The following is a 17,130-nucleotide window of genomic DNA, read 5'->3' on the forward strand; positions in this document are numbered from 1 at the left end:
AGACCAAACCAAGGAGCGAGTGAGAAGAGAAAAAAAAGATATACTCCTGAACCAAGGATAAAGATGGCTGGATATGACTATCCCCCCCTTATTTTCTGAAACGGGATCGTACGACCAATGGAGAAGTGCAGTAGTTATGTGGACTAAGGTAACTGCCTTGGGAAAAAGAAAACAAGGTATGTCATTGGCTCTTTCTCTACCTTATGACAGTAAAGTACGAAGCAAAGTGTTTTCTGGGCTGGATTTGGAAGAGTTAGACTCATGGGGCGTCATTCTCCGCCGGCGGGAGTCTCCGTTTTGCCGGCGCCCGGGGGTTTCCTGACGGCATGGGGCTGCCCCACAATGGGAAACCCCATTGACCGGCCGGTGTTACGGAGACTCCCGCCGGCCGGTCGGAGCAGAAATGTGGCGGGGCGGGTAGGAGAATTTCGCCCAAGAAGTCTGGAGACTCTATTACGTTATATGGATAAGATGTATAATAAGGATGACTTGTTAAGTGCGTATGAAGCATGGTCGGATTTTGATCGGTTCCAGTAAATAGAGGATTTCTCCTTTGAAGACTGTATAATGGAATTTGGCAGACTATATAAAAGGCTGCAGAAACACAACCTGGAATTTCCACAATCTGTGTTGGCCTTTAAATTACTTGACTGTGCTAGAGTGAGCAACATGCATAGGCTCCTGGTTTTGACAGGAGTTCAGATTGCGGATAAGGATACCTTATTCAATCAGATGACAGAAGCGTTAAAAAAGTTTCTGGGGAAACTTTCGATTCCGATGGCTCTGATGACCCAAATAGGTCAGCCTGCAATAAAGCAGAATATGGAAGATACACTACTAACAGGATGGCGAAATCGTATGGCTACGAACAGGTTCCAAGACTATAGAAGGAGATCAGGACCCGGAAATTATGAAACCCAGTTAGAACCTACAATAAGAAGATGAACCCCACAAATGCACGGGGTATGATAAATCAATGTTTTCGATGTGACTCTCAATACCATTGTACTTTCAACTATCCTACACGTTACAATAGAGTGTTTGAACTGTTACCAAGAGACACATGACACGGAAGAGTCAGAAGAGGAAAAAGATAGTGACCGGAAAGAAGGCATTGTCCTATTAACAAGCAGTTTTACGCCAGTAATGAGGGTGTAGGTTGCAGAATCCTTCAAGTGTACTATATTGGACAGTGGCTGCACATCTACTGTGTGTGGAATTGACTGGTTAAAATGTTACCTGGACTCCTTGAATGCTAAAAATTGTAACAAGGTTAAGGAATTTGAAATTTCCACAAGTTTCAGGTTTGGGGATGATAATACTCTGAAGTCGCTGAAAAGAGTGGTGATCCCTTGCAATATTGCCGGAGTGAATCATTTCATTAGCAAGGATGTTGTATCAAGTGAGATACCTTTGCTTCTGAGCAGACCGCCGATGAAGAAAGCACACATGAAACTGGAACAGGATAAGCACATATGGAACAGGATAAGGCAACAGTTTTTGGAAAGACGGTAGACTTACAATTTACACAGTCGGGGCACTATTGTATTCCATTACTGACAAATAATATTTCAAGTACAGTTGTTAAGGATGTGTTAATGGCAGTTGAAAATGGGACTTTAGCTGAAAGAAAGTTTGTTGTATTAAAATTGCATTGGCAATTTACGCATCCGTCTCCTCGGAGGCTGAAAAATGTATTAAAGTATGTAGAGGTAAGGGATGAAGACTATACTAAGCTAACAGAACAGGTTAGTGATCGCTGTGAAGTTTGTAGGAAGTACAGAAGGACACCAGCACGACCGATAGTAACCCTACCTTTGGCCAGGGATTTAAACGACATAGTGGCCATGGACCTTAAGATCTGGGATAAAGCCAATAATATATTTATTTTGCATTTTGTAGATTTAACAACCAGATTTATTCAATCAACGATTGTACGAAGTAAAGAAAAGAAAGTAATTCTGGATCAAATTGTGGAAAAATGGATAGGCCCACCGGCAAAGGTCCTGACGGACAATGGGAGAGAATTTGCTAATGATGAGTTTAGGGATATGTGTGAAAATGTGAATATCACAGTTATGAATACGGCTGCAGAAAGCCCATTTAGCAATGGTGTGTGTGAAAGAAACCATGCTGTCATCAATGACATGCTCCGGATAATTTTGGCAGATAGGCCAAGCTGCAAGCTAAATTCAGCTTTAGCATGGGCGATACATGCAAAGAATTCTTTGCAGATGGTTGAGGGCTACAGTCCCTATCAATTAGTGTTTGGTAGAAATCTTAAAATTCTGTCCATTTTGGATGACCAGACTCCAGCTTGGAAAGGGACTACAATTAGCACTGCCTTTGCTGAGCATTTAAATGCAGTACATAGTTGTAGAAAAGCTTTTTTGGAAGCCAAAGTTTCTGAAAGAATTCGCAGAGCTTTAAGGCATAATGTACGGCCATCAAAAACCGTTTTTCAGCGACGAGACATAGTATACTATCAGAGAGACAATTTTAATGAATGGAAAGGCCCAGGGAAGATCATAGGCATAGATGGCAAAACAATTATTTTGCAACATGGAAATCAAACTGTTAGGGTACAGTCATCAAGGATAATGGGTACAGATTACAAATTTTCAAATGTAGGCAGAGCAGACAGACATGACGAGGAACCAGGGTCATCTGGTACGCATGTGTTATAGAATATGAGGACCAGTTAACTGATATAGACAGGGGGCGGGATTCTCCCCTACCCGGCAGGGCAGTAGGTCCCGGTGGGATGGAGTGGCGGGAACCACTCCGGCGGCGGGCCACCCAAAGGTGCGGATTTCTCCACACCTTTAGGGGCCTTGAGGGACTAGGCCCACGCCGGAGTGGTTTCTGCACCCCCGGCTGGCGTGGACGGCCTTTGGCCCCATGCCAGTCGGGGCCAAAAGGACTCTGCCGGCCGGCGCGAGTCTGCGCATGCGTATGAGCTTCAGCGGCTGCTGACGTCATCCCCGCGCATGCGCAGGGGGGGGGGGTCTCTTCCGCGTCGGCCATGGTAAATGCTGTGGCTGAGGCAGAGGGAAAAGAGAGCCCCCACGGCACAGGCCCGCCCGCCGATCGGTGGGCCCCGATCGCGGTCCAGGCTACCAGATCATCCCGCGCCTCCTCCAGGACCCTGGGGCCCGCCCACGCCGCCAGGTCCCGCCGGTAAGAGAGGTTGTTTGATCCTCGCCGGCGGGACAGGCATTCCAGCAGCGGGACTTCGGCCCATCGCGGGCCGTAGAATCGCTGGGGGGTGCCCGCCGACCGGCGCGATTCCCGCCCCCGCCGAATATCCGGTGCCGGAGAATTCGGCTACCGGCGGGGGCGGGATTCACGCCAGCCCCTGGCGATTCTCCGACCCAGCGGGAGGTCGGAGAATCCCGCCCAGGGTTTCTGTAGAGGAACACAACACTTCTGATGAATTAGAACAGGCCATTTTTCGGAAAAGACAATTGCCAAAAGTTGGTACAAAAGTGACATACTTGCTTGAAGGGTCTAGTCAATGGAAGGTTTGCAACTGTTATTAGTAGAGTAGGGAAGGCCACTGGAAAGTATAAACATTGATTGAATGCACAGCATTCAGGGGAGGTTGTCAAGACAATTGATTGGGAACAAAAATTTCTAAAATGGAGGGCACAGAAACGCAGTGCCAGTTCAGATAGTTCATCGGATAGTGAACAAGTCCGCTGGAAAAGGTCGAGAACTATTGAAAGGACATCCCACAGCAGAAGGGAAAGATCAAGCAGTTGCAGTACAGAACGAGATAACAGGCGGAAGAGGGGACGTAGTTTATCCAGGTCTCGGAACATGAGTAAGAGTACGAATACTAATAGGAGTAGAAGGCCACATGCACGTGAGATTTTGGTGGCTTCCAATAAATTAGATGAAAAAGTTATCAAAGATGACAAACAGCAAGAACTGCATAGTTGGAGTGAATTTGGAGTATATACGGAAGTACCGGATAGGGGACAAAGAGCTCTATCCCACAGATGGATTTGCACGGGAATGGTTCTTCCAGATGGAACTTATAAGGCAAAGGCTAGGCTTGTGGCAAGGGGATTTGAAGAAAACTTAGAAGATCAAGATTTAAGAGTAGATTCAGGTTATTTTAAAGACCTTCTTGGCTCTATTAGCCACAAAGGCATGGGAATACAAATCTGTAGATATAAAAGCTGCATTTTTGCAGAGGCATCAGCTCCAGAGAGACATTTTTCTTCGTCCTCCTAAAGAAGCAGCTAACACAGAAGGGGTACTCTGGAAGTTGAACAAATGTGTATATGGATTAAATGATGCGTCTAGAGTCTAGTATTTTTCGGTAAGGTCAGTTTTGTTAAAGTTAGGTTGTTGCTAGTTGAAAGCAGATCCAGCAATGTTTTACTGGCACTATAAAGGAAATCTTTCTGGCATCTTTATGATGCATGCCGATGATTTTTTGTGGGGTGGGACTAATGATTTGGAAGTTATTGTAATCTCTGATTTGAGGAAAGAATTCAGGGTTGGAAGTCAAGCTTCTGGTGCATTTAAATATATTGGACTGGAATTCAGACAGACTACGTTCGGGGCAACAGTACATCAGCAATTTTATTTGGAAAGCATCAGCCCAATACCAATTAGTCGTGGCCGGGTTTCACAAAAAGACGCAATGGTTTCAAAGATGGAAAAAGAGCAACTGCGAAGTTTAATTGGGCAACTGAATTGGTTAGGTAGACAGACTAGACCGGAGGTGAGTTTTGATGTCTTAGAGTTGAGTACAAAAATGAATGATCCCAAAGTGGAAGACATAATAAGAGAAAATAAAGCGTTGGTCAAACTAAAAATGCAGGAGTGTGTTTTGAGGTTCCCGGTTTTAGGTTTGAGGCACTTGAAACTCATAGTTTATAGCAATGCATCCTATGCAAATTTATGTGATAGGTTTCAAGCGCAGGAGGTTTTATAATTTTCCTTTTGGGGAACAATGGTAAATGTTGCCCTCTTGTGTGGGAAACAAAGGAAATAAGGAGAGTGGTCAAAATCACTTTGGCTGCTGAGACGTTAAGCCTTGTAGAGGCGGTGGATATGGCCTTTTACAAATCAGATATTGACAGAAATTTTGGGATTAGGGGATTTGGGTAATATCCCTATTGAATGTCACATTGACAATAAATCCTTGTGGGAAAATGTGCACTCTACAAAAAGTGTCAATGAAAAAAGGTTAAGGATAGACATCGCAGGTTTGAAGCAGATGTTGGACAGAAGGGAAATAGCAAAAATTAAATGGGTTGACAGTAGCGATCAATTGTCAGACTGTTTTACAAAAGAGGGGCTAGTTCACAGAAACTTTTGGATATTGTTAATGAAGGGCGCCTGTTTCTGTGACTGTTTTTTTTTTCTTCCAAAAATGAATTAAAAAGAAGGGGGAAATTGCATGTGTGTTTTTGAGTTCCTTGTAATTTTGTTTTCACCTAATTATTTTTTTTTCTCCACGGATGGGGAAACTGTTAAGTAATGGGTTAAGAGACATTCCAATTAGTTGTCTCATTTATGTTAAATATCCAATAATTGACACTGATTTGTAAAGAGGCTTCAGGGGCCTTTGTGTCAGGTGATGTGATGATAGAGTTTTGTGCAGCGTCTGTAATGTAAAATAAAGATGTTTGTGAAAAGGAGCAGAACCTTGGACTCTTTATACAACAGCAGCTAAACGGGCAAGTGAGCAGAATTGGTAAAATTCCCGACTCATCGCCACCTGCCTTGGGTGAAATAGTCGTGAATGGCCAGATTTTCACTGGACTAGCTGGGGTGAAATAAAATAAAGTTCGAAGTCACCATCACAGACAGCTTGAGACTAAAATATTCTCTCATTGATAAAATCCCATCTAAATCTAAATACCGGGATCTCGAACGACGACGAGTCAGAATACGGGAGGGAGATGGAGAACCTAGTGGAGTGGTGCAACAACAACAATTTATCCCTCAATGACTGCAAAACTGAAGAGCTGGTTATTGACTTCAGGAAGCAAAGTACTGTACACACCCCTGTCTGCATCAATGGGGTCGAGGTGGAGATGGTTAACAGCTTCAAATTCCTAGGGGGCACATCACCAAAAATCTGTCCCGGTCCACCCACGTCGACGCTACCATCAAGAAACCAGCACCTATACTTCCTCAGGAAACGAAGGAAATTCAGCATGTCCACACTGACTCTTACCAACTTTTACAGATACACCATAGAAAGCATCCTATCTGGCTGCATCACAGCCTGGAATGGCAACTGCTCGGCCCAAGACCACAAAAAATTCAGAGAGTCATGAACACAGCCCAGTCCATCATACGAACTTGCCCCCCATCCATTGACTCTATCTACACCTCCTGCTGCCTGGGGAAAGTGGACAGCATAATAAAAGGCCCTCCCACCCAGCTTACTCACTCTTCCAACTTAAATTGGGCAGGAGATACAAAAGTCTGAGAACACGCACGAACAGATTAAAAAATAGCTTCTTCCCTGCTGTTACCAGACTCCTAAACGACCCTCTTATAGACTGACCTGATTAATACTACACTCCTGTATGCTTCACCTGATGCCGGTGCCTATGTATTTACATTGTGTACCTTGTTTGCCCTATTATGTACTTCCTGTTTATTTTATTTTATTTTCATGTACTAAATGATCTGTTTGAGCTGCTTGCAGAAAAATACTTTTCACTGTACCTCGGTACATGTGACAATAAACAAACAAATCCGAATCCAATACTTAGTTCTATATAAAAACAAACATTTTTATCTATATATCCCCCATATCCAAGACAGTCAATCCCTTAATAATCAGACCAGCTGTTAAAAATGGTAGTCCTCAGACTAATGTTAGTAAACAGCTATTAAAATTGCAAGCACTATTTTTCTCAACTGAAAGACACAGAATGCTGTTTTTTCCCCCAAACTTTAAAGAGCAGGGGATTTATATAGTTTTACAGTCTGACAGTTTCACTGACTTTATCCATCTTTTACATATATTAACATCTACTCTTAAAAATTGTAAGTCACACACTGTGACTTACTCCAGCAAAAATGAAGTCAGTTTGAGCTCTACACTAAGTCCAAATGGTTGTGCTGGGTTTGGGTTTCCCATACATGGGGATCACATCCCAACCCTTTCCTCTACTGCAGAAATAGAGAGATGCTAGCCGACTTCTGGACCCGGAGTCCCAGTGTCATTTTGGCTAAATCTGGGCCTTTTGAGAAACAGGCTGAGCTCTTTGTGGATGATCTAAGTCCAGGTAATGTAGTATCACTGTGTCCAAAGGAGAGAGAGGATGGAATGTTAAACTAATCTGTGAAAACAATGGATGATAATTAATATGCGCCTTTGGCACCCAAGGTAAAACTGCCAGGATCAGGTGCAACATTGGATTTTACATCTTACCTGGATTTACACTCCATCTAAATGGCAGGAATAATATCAGGTTGAGTGATAAATCAACATTCCACCTGATCCAGTCAAGTTTCTGCTCAACAAGTTATGCTAAAATTATTCCCATTGTTTCCGAGATCCAGTCGTCAATCTGTGGAACAGGCCCCCTGGGGAGATGGTGGCAACAGGGAATATTGACTCCCTCAAATAAAAAATTTTTAACTCCTTCCTTCAGAGGGCAATTGTATATGAGACACGACGTGTGGTGAGTGTAGCATGTCGGTGAGGAACAAGGGAATTAGGAGTAATGCTTCGCAAAGCTCTCATCCCACTGGGGAGTTTCCCTCACTTCTTGCCTGCAGTTTAACTGGTAGAGATTCATTTATTTCAATGAATGAGTAGCTAATAACTCCATTATCATTGTATCACATGAGCACCAGAATGATAGAGGTGGATCTTATTCCACTCTTTAACCAGAGGGTCATGTGTTCATCGACAGAATCAACACTAGTTGGAAATGGATGGCACGGTGGTTAGCACTACTGCCTCACAGCACCAGGGACCTGGGTTCAATTGTGGCCTTGGGTGACTGCCTGTGCGGAGTCTCCACGTTCTCATGTGTCTTGCTTGGGTTTCCTCTCACAGTCCAAACATGTGCAGGTTAGGTGGATTGCCCATGCTAAAATTGCCCTTTAGTATTCAACGATATGCAGGTTAGGTGGGGTTGCGGGTATAGGGTGAAGGAGTGGGCCTAGGTAGGGTGCTCGTTCAGAAGGTTGGTGCAGAAAAACTGGGCCAAGTGGCCTCCTTCTGCACTGTTGAGAGATTCTATGGAAACTGTGCTTCAGTGGTTGTTCTGTTTGGGAGGTTGACATTTTCGAGAATCACAGAATGATTACAACGCAGAAGGAGACCATTCAGCCCATCATGTCTGGGCCAACTCCCTGCAAGCTATTCAGCTAGCCCCACTCCTCTGCCTTCAACCTATAACATTGCCAATTTTGACATCTGTTAATGGATCTCAGTACCTTTTTTCATAATGCTGTGCAAATTGAGACAAGTGGTTTTAAGAAAATAGGCCAGTAGGAATGATTATTTGTAGTGTTATTGGAACATGCTTGTAACAACCCCCACTCTCTGTTCCTGAAACGGCAACATCTGGTAAAACAAGGTAACTTGATGCAGATCTGTTAGGTTTCTGCACAAAATGCGAATAATTTGTGCACTGACAATTATTAAAGAATCAGCCTGAAATATTAAAGATGCACAAAGTCAAAACTGTTTCGACAACTCACAATGAGCGATGTCATGAAGGATCAGTTGCGATTTCTTAATAGTTGCGAGCAATATTTTAACAGCAGCTGCCAAATAGTTTTGAAAGTATGAGCATTTCTGCAAAAATAACATGTTAACCTGTAATAACATATCACCACGTGTGTCATTGCACCTGGGATGTCAAACTCCAACTTTTTCCACATCATCAGCAAATGGAGAAGTCTAGCCGGATTTCAATCCATTGCACCATTCAGTCCAAGCCTCGGTATTTACATGCGTTGCAAAAACTATTACCAAGAGAAACCTTTGGTTAATGTGCATATTTAAAGGTGAGGAAACTAAGAAAATTGCTTTTCTTTTTGACTGCCTGGAAAGCTTTTTTTTGCTTCCTTTTTTTTCACTTTTTATTTATAAATTTAGAGTACCAATTATTTTTTTTCCAATTAAGGGGCAATTTAGCATAGCCAATCCATCTAACCTGCACATCTTTGGGTTGTGGGGGTGAAATCCACGCAGACACAGGAAGAATGTGCAAACTGGACACAGATAGTGACCTGGGGCTGGGATCGAACCCGGGTCCTCAGCACTGTAGGCAGCAGTGCTAACCACTGCACCACCGTGCTGCCCACGACTGCCTGGAAAGCTATGCCACACTTTTATCTCAATAACCTTGGCAACATATCCAAGCCACTTTGTGGGCCATTCAGCCCATTGTAGATGCTCTACCCATTTTGTCAGACATGGAAGCTCTCTTTCATCCTGATGACAGCTTTTCCAATTGCCATTTGTTCAGATCCAGGAAAATAAGCTACAAAACTGTTACAGACCTGCTTTACTGTCCCTTACAGATGCCTTCCACATGTGCAAGACAATGTGAAACACATGAGAGTGGTTAAAAACAATTGGAATTACCATCTCATCAATGGGGTCTCCAGTCATAGGTGCGTAGATAACCCGATAACCACGGACCCGACCAGCGGCAGGATCCCACTTCACGGTGAGGCTGTGCGATGTGGCGTTATACACTTGGAGATTACGAGGAGCAGTTGGAGTAACTGAAGAATAAAGAAACATAATTAACATAAAAGCCATTTTCTTTCCAAAAACAAGGAAAGAAAGAATTGCCACTTATTTAGCACCTTTCACAATGTCAGGACACCCCAAAGCACTTCACAGCCAATAAAGTCACTGTGTAATGTTAGAAATGTCACAGCCAATTTATGCACAGCAACGTTGTTAACTCTTAAATGCCCTCTGAAATGGCAAACAAGCCACTCAGGTGAATTCAACCGCTACAAAGGGAACAAAAGTGAAAGAAACCGGATGGACCACCCGGCATCAACCTAGGCACTGGAAACGGCAACGGCAAACCCAGCCCTATCAACTCTGCAAAGTCCTCCTTACTAATATCCGAGGGCTTGTCCCAAAATTGGGAGAGCTGGCTCAAAGACTAGTCAAGCAACAACCTGAAGGAATCATACTCACAGAATCATACCTTACAGATAACGTCCCAGACACCGCCAACACCATCCCTGCGTATGTTCTGTCCCACCGGCAGACAGGCCCATCACAGTGGGAGGCACAGTCAGGAGGGAGTTGGCCCAGGAGTCCTGAACATCAACTCTCGACTCCTTGAAGTCTCATAGCACCATGGACAAGAAAACATCCTGCTGACTACCACGTACCATCTCCCCTCAGCTGAAGAATCAGCACTCCTCCATGTTGAATACCACTTGAGGGTGGTAAGGGCACAGAATGTACTCTAAGTAGGGGACTTCAATGTCCATCACCAAGAGTGACTCGATAGTACCACCAGAGACCGAGCTGGCCAGGTCCTAAAGTACATAGCTGCTAGACTAGGACTGTGGCAGGTGGTAACGGAACCAATAAGAGGAATAAACATACTTGATGACTTTCAGTGGCGGCATGTAGAGGCAAGTTGCACATTGGGTGGATCCTGCTTGAGATGTATTTTTAAGAGGTTTGAAGTCAGGTCCCTGGGGTAATTTTTGGACGATTGAAGAAAGAAAGATAAGTCGCCAGAAGATGCAAAAGGGCTGCGAGGAGCAGCTGTGAAGAAGAGAGGAACGAGGGTTCCCCGTCAATTGAGAGGGACAGCAAAAGCGCTGGCAAGATGGTGGAGGCCGGACCGCATAGTGGGGCTGCACTGCTTAAGGTGGAAAAGATGACCAAGGTGATGGCTGTGGAGCTGGATATACAGTTTGCAAGGTACATGGAGTCGTTGAGGAAGGAGATGGCAGTGGCCTCAAGTCGTTGGTGGAGGAGTTAATTGCCCCGGTGAGGGTAGCTGTGGCAAAAACATCAACCGAGTTGAGAGAGCAAGATGAGAAAATGAAGGACGTGGAGGAGGCCGTGTTGCAGCACAGCGACCAGCTCACCTTGATGGTGGATGAGCTGTGGAGGCCAACAGAGGGCTTCGAGCAAAGCTCGAAGATTTGGATAACTGCTCGAGGTGGCACAATCTGAGAATTGTGGGCTTGCCCGAAGGGGCAGAGGGCCCGAGGCCAACAGAGTACTTCGATAAGATGCTGGCGGAATTAATGGGGGAGGATGAGGACCCCTCCCTGTATGAACTGGACTGAGCTTATCAGTCTTTAAGGCCAAAACCCAAAGTAATTGAGCCTCCAAGAGCAGTAATTATCTGCTTCCATAAATCCACGTTAAGGAGAGGATGTTAAGCTGGGCGAAGCAGAAGCGGGAGGTGCAGTGGGTTGGTGCTGGAGTTCGGATGTACCAAAACGTAACGGTGGAGTTGGCGAAGATACGAGCGGCGTTCGGCCAAGTAAAGGCGACACTGTACAGCAGTTGGGTAAGATTTGGTATGGTGAAGCTGAGGGTGAGGTACAACACCAAAGATTTTTATTTTGAAACAGTGGAGGTGGCTGAGGCGTTCGTGAAGGCAGAAGGCTTGGGTCAGAAGGGAGGAGTGGAGCTGGAAGAGAGGTCGTGGACTGTGATTGGGGAGCTGGAAAATGTATAAATGTTATAACTTTCTTTTCATTGACCTGTATTGTAATTTCCTTGCCTTCACATTGTTATACAATTTTAAGTTTCTGTTTGGTTTGATTGGCATTCTTTGTTGCGACGGTTATATGTTACTTTATTGAGTTGGATTTTTTTCTTTTTCTTCTGGGACTGGGTGGGAGGGGACGGAATAATTTGTGGGGGGGCACCCACGCTAGCTAATTAAAGTCGGTTAGTGAACGGAGGTGAGGTGGGAGGAGGGCTGCAGACATTGGAGCCTAGTTAGCAGGTTTCCATGGGCCTACGAAGCGAACAAGAGGGAGGAAGGAATCGATACTGGGTGAGGATTTTTCACGAGGAATTACAGAGGGGAATTCTGGGAGGGGGTTTGATGTTAATAATGGTTAGGGGCGGGTCAGGCTCATGGGGCAGGGCCCGGTGATATGATGATAATAATAATAACCTTTTGTTGTCACAAGTATGAAGTTACTGTGAAAAACCCCTAGTCGCCACATTCCGGTAGGCTGGTACGGGAATTGAATCCACGCTGCTGGCCTTGTTCTGCATCACAAACCAACTGTCTAGCCCACTGAACTAAACCAGCTCTCTGATGGCGGATAAGAAGGGGGGAGAGGCTGAGAGACCCCCAGTCGGGATAGTCACGTGGAACTTTAGGGGGTTGGGAGGTCCAGTGAAGAGGTCAAGGGTGCTTGCACATCTTAAAAGCTTGAAGGCCGATGTAGCAATGCTGCAGGAGACTCACCTGAGGGTGAAGGACCAGGTGAGACTTAAAAAGGGCTGGGTTAGCCAGGTGTTTCACTCTGGATTTGATGGAAGGGCTCGAGGGGTAGCAGTAATCGTTAGCAAAAGGGTACGGTTCCAGATGGAGAAGGTGGGGTAGATATGTGATTGTGACAGGGGCGCTGGAGGGGAGGTTGTTGGTAAGTGTATATGGTCCCAACTGGGACAATGTGGGATTCGTGAAGGTGTGTGAGGCCATCCCCGACTTGGACTCACACAAACTGATCGTGGGGGGGGGGACTGGAACTTGGTGCAGGAGCCAAGGTTGGACCAGTCACGGGCGCGCTTGCTGGTCCCGTCAGGGGGGGTGAAGGCGTTGGCTGGGCTAATGGTGGAAATGGGAGGGGTGGACCCTTGAAGGTTTCTGCACCCGAGGGAGCAGGAGTACTCATTTTTCTCGGCGGTCCATAAGATATACTTGTGGATCAAGTTTATTGTGGTGCGGAAGGCTCTGCTGGCTGGGGTTAAGGGGTCGGAATACTCGGCAATTGCAGTGTCAGATCATGCTCCTCATTGGGTGGATATGGTACTGGAGAAGGGGGTAGTACAGAGGCCGGGGTGGAAATTAGATGTGCGACTGTTGGGTGACCGCGAGTTCAGTGGAAAAAAAAGAAAAAGTAATTGAGCAATATGTAGGTTTCAACTGTACGGGTGAGGTATCGAAGGCGGCTGTCTGGGAGGCTCTAAAGGCAGTGGTGAGGGGTGAGGTGATCTCGTTTAAGGCTAGGGTAGACAAAGAGGAGAGGTTGGAGCATCAGAGGGTAATAGATGAGATGTTGGAGGTAGATAGGAGTTATGCAGAAGATGAGGATCCAGTGAAGTTGGAAAAGAGGAAGGAACTCCAGGCGAGCTTTGACCGACTATCTACCAGGTAGGTGGTGCGCCAATTGAGGTGAGCAAGGGGTGCAGTTTACGAACATGGAGAGAAGGCTATGTTAGCGTGTCAGCTTCGGAGGGAGGCGGTGGCAATAGAAATTGTTCAGGTGCGGGACAGGGCAGGGAAGTTGGCGGTGGCTCCGGATCAGATTAATTTAAGGAATTCCATGAGAGGTTGTACAGTCAGAGTCACCTGGGGGAGACTAGGAGATGCAGGAATTTCTAGATGGGCTTGAGTACCCGAGGTTAGGGGAGAGGGACAGGGCTACATTAGAAAGGGCGATCATGGAGCAGGAGATAAAAGACGCGATTGGGAGGATACAGTCAGCGAAGGTGGCAGGGCCAGATGGGTTTCCAGTGGAATATTATAAAAAATTCAAGGATAAGCTGGCACCGCTGATGGTGGGGATGTTTGAGCAGGCGATAGGGAAGGGGGTGTTACCACAAATCTTGGGGAGGGCATTGATTTCCCTGTTGCTTAAAAAAGATAAGGAGTGTGGGTCGTAAAGGCCCATATCACTTTTAAACATGGACGCAAAGATATTGGCGAAGGTACTGGCAGGTAGGCTGGAGGAGTGCCCCCAGGTGATAGGTGAAGATCAGACGGGGTTTGTGAGATGGAGGCAGCTCTTTTCGAACATTAGGAGGGTATTGAACGTTGTTATGGCACTGGGGGAGGGGAAGGAAACAGAGGTGGTTGTAGCATTAGATGCCGAGAAAGCGTTTGACTGGGTAGAATGGGGGTACTTGATGGCAGTTCTGGAGCGGATTGGGATTGAACCACGATTTGCGAACTGGGTAAAGCTACTGTATAAGGAGCCGAGGGCGAGTGTCCACACAAATAAGGTCAGTTCAGGATATTTTTCTCTCCACCATGGGACAAGGCAGGGATGTTCTATGTCCCCCCTGTTGTTTGCACTCGCGATTGGCCATTGCATTAAGAAGATCGGGGGTATGGAAAGGAATAGTGCGGGGAGGGGCGGGGGGTGGGGGGGGGAATTGAGCATAGGGTGTCTGTATATGCTGATGACTTGCTGTTATACGTGTCTAAACCGAGTGTGTCAATAGGGGGAATATTGGAGCTGCTTTGGGTGTTTAGGTCTTTCTTGGGGTACAAATTAAATCTAGACAAGAGTGACTATTTTGTGGTGTCTCGGCCAGGGGTGGGGGGGCTGCCATTCCGTAGGGCAGGGACTCACTTAGATATCTGGGGTGCAGGTTGCTCGAGATTGGGGAGGCCTCCGTAGGTACAACATTTCTAGTTTGGTGGGGAGGGTGAAAGCTGATCTGGCAAGGTGGGATGGTCTGCATCTATCACTGGCGGGTCGGGTACTGGTGGTTAAAATGAACGTGTTGCCGCGATTTTTGTTTATTTTCCAATGCCTGTCGATTTTTCTGCCAAAGCATTTTTTAGAGAGATTGAAGGAATGATTACCTCGTTCATATGGGGAGGGAAGGTGGCCAGAGTTAGAAAGGTGCTGCTACAGAGGGGAAGGAAGGCAGGGGGTTTGGATCTTCTGAACCTGATGTATTATTACTGGGCGGCGAATGTGGAGAAGGTATGGAGCTGGGTCAGAGGGGTTGATTCCCTGTGGGTCAGAATGGAGGAGAGTCTGTGTAGGGGGTCGGGATTGAAGGCGCTAGCAACAGCGCCGCTCCCGATGGTCATAGACCATAGAATTTACAGTGCAGAAGGAAAGAGCACCCTACTCAAGGTCAACACCTCCACCCCATCCCCATAACCCAGTAACCCCACCCAACACTATGGGCAATTTTGGACACTAAGGGCAATTTATCATGGCCAATCCACCTAACCTGCACATCTTTGGACTGTGGGAGGAAACCGGAGCACCCGGAGGAAACCCACGCACACACGGGGAGGATGTGCAGACTCCGCACAGACAGTGACCCAAGCCGGAATCGAACCTGGGACCCTGGAGCTGTGAAGCAATTGTGCTATCCACAATGCTACCGTGCTGCCCCTGTGGAAATACTCAGGGAGTCCGGTAGTAACAGCTTCGTTGAGACTTTGGAGGCAATTTCACCAGCTCTTCGGGTTGGGTGCAGGGTCAAGGGAAATGCCGATTCGGGGGAACCACAGATTTGAGCCAGGCAAGTGGGATGAAAATTTTCAGACATGGGAGGAGAAAGAAATTAGGACACTATAAGTTTGTTTCTTGGGGGTCGGTTTGTAGGATTGAGGGAGCTGGGAGCGAAGTATGGGCTGGAGCAGGGGGAAATGTTTAGATACATGCAAGTTCGAGACTTTTCCAAGAAGGAGAGCTGCCCGGTGGAGCCAGCCTCCACATTGCTGGAGGAGGTGCTGATGACAGGGGGATTGGAGAAGGGGGTAGTGTCAATGGTTTACGGGGCTATTTTCGAAGAGGAGAAGGCACCACTGGAAGGGATCAAAGCAAAGTGGGAGGAAGAGTTGGGAGAGGGTATGGAGGAGGGGTTCTGCTGTGAGGTGCTCCGGAGAGTGAACGCCTCCACCTTGTGTGCGAGGTTGGGACTGATACAGCTGAAGGTGGTATATGGAGCGCACCTCGCAAGGGTGAGGATGATCCGGTTCTTTGAGGGGGTCGAAGATGTGTGTGAACATTGCGAGGGGCAGGGGGGTGCGCAAACCATGTTCATATGTTTTGGTCCTGTCCAAAGGAGGATTACTGGAGGAAGGTTTTTGGGATAATCTCTAAAGTGGTGCACATGAAACTGGACCCGGGCCCTCAGGAGGCCATATTCGGGGTATCGGACCAGCCGGGGTTGGAAACGGGTGCGGAGGCAGATGTCGTAGCCTTCGCCTGATTGATCGCCTGAAGGCGGATCCTGTTAGGATGGAGGTCAACCTCTTCACATTGTTCCCTGGTGTGGCGGGGGAACCTGTTGGAACTTGACTCTTGAGATGGTTAAGTTTGAACTGAGTGGAAGGATGGAGGGGTTCTACAATTCATGGGCGTTACTCATTATGCACTTTCAAGAATTGGATTACATCGAACATTAGGGGGGTGTTTGGGAGGGTTGGGGGGAGAGGGGATTGTATATGTTAATGGTGGCTATTGGTGATTCCTGATTCCTTTTTGTTTTTTGTTTATGTTAACATGAGGGCTGTTGTTTGAGGGTTTGGTGGGAGGATGGAAATGTTATTGTTGATAAGGGGATTGACATTGTATTCGTTACTGCTTCTTGTTTGTTGGTGGGTGTAAATTTGTAAGAAAATGTGAAAAAGGAGGAGAATAAAAATATTTTTTTAAAAAGGGAATAAACATACTTGACCTCATCCTCACCAACCTGCTTGCCGCAGATGCATCTATCCTTGGTAAGAGTGACCACCGCATAGTCCTTGTGGAGGCAAAGTCCAGTCTTCACATTCAGGATACTCTCTATCATGTATGGCACTGCAACCAGGCTAAATTGGATCGGCATCGAACAGATCTAGCAACTCAAAATTGGGCATCCAAGATGCACTGTGGGCCATTAGCATCGGCAGAATTGTACTCAGTGAATAACTCATGGTTATTCATAATGCCCACCTTCTCAATCTTGCCCCTCGCCTGAAGTATAGCAATCCTCAGGTTAATCCACCGCCAATCAGCTCTTCCCCTCAAAGTGGAATGCAACCTATGGTTATCTGGGATGGTGGAGACTTTACCTTTACCTTTTACTCAACTAAAATCTGAACCTTATGGCCTCGCGTATCCCCAACTCCAACATTACCATCAGGCCATGGCATCAACCCTGGTTCAATGAAGAGTGCAGGAGGGCATAGAACATAGAACATAGAACGATACAAC

General features: G+C 46.3%; 1 protein-coding gene across 5 annotated transcripts in view; it reads right to left on the minus strand.

Moving 5' to 3' along the window:
* The window catches only part of LOC140428040 (collagen alpha-1(XII) chain-like), a 462,913-nt gene that overhangs the window by 205,672 nt on the left and 240,111 nt on the right, over positions 1-17,130 (minus strand). For all 5 annotated transcript variants that reach the window (XM_072514040.1, XM_072514030.1, XM_072514048.1 and 2 more), the window contains one exon: positions 9,590-9,732. In XM_072514040.1, the coding sequence (XP_072370141.1) occupies positions 9,590-9,732 (143 nt within the window). The remainder of the gene's footprint in view (positions 1-9,589; positions 9,733-17,130) is intronic.

Source organism: Scyliorhinus torazame, chromosome 1 (genome assembly GCF_047496885.1).
Source record: "Scyliorhinus torazame isolate Kashiwa2021f chromosome 1, sScyTor2.1, whole genome shotgun sequence".
Lineage (NCBI taxonomy): Eukaryota > Metazoa > Chordata > Chondrichthyes > Carcharhiniformes > Scyliorhinidae > Scyliorhinus > Scyliorhinus torazame.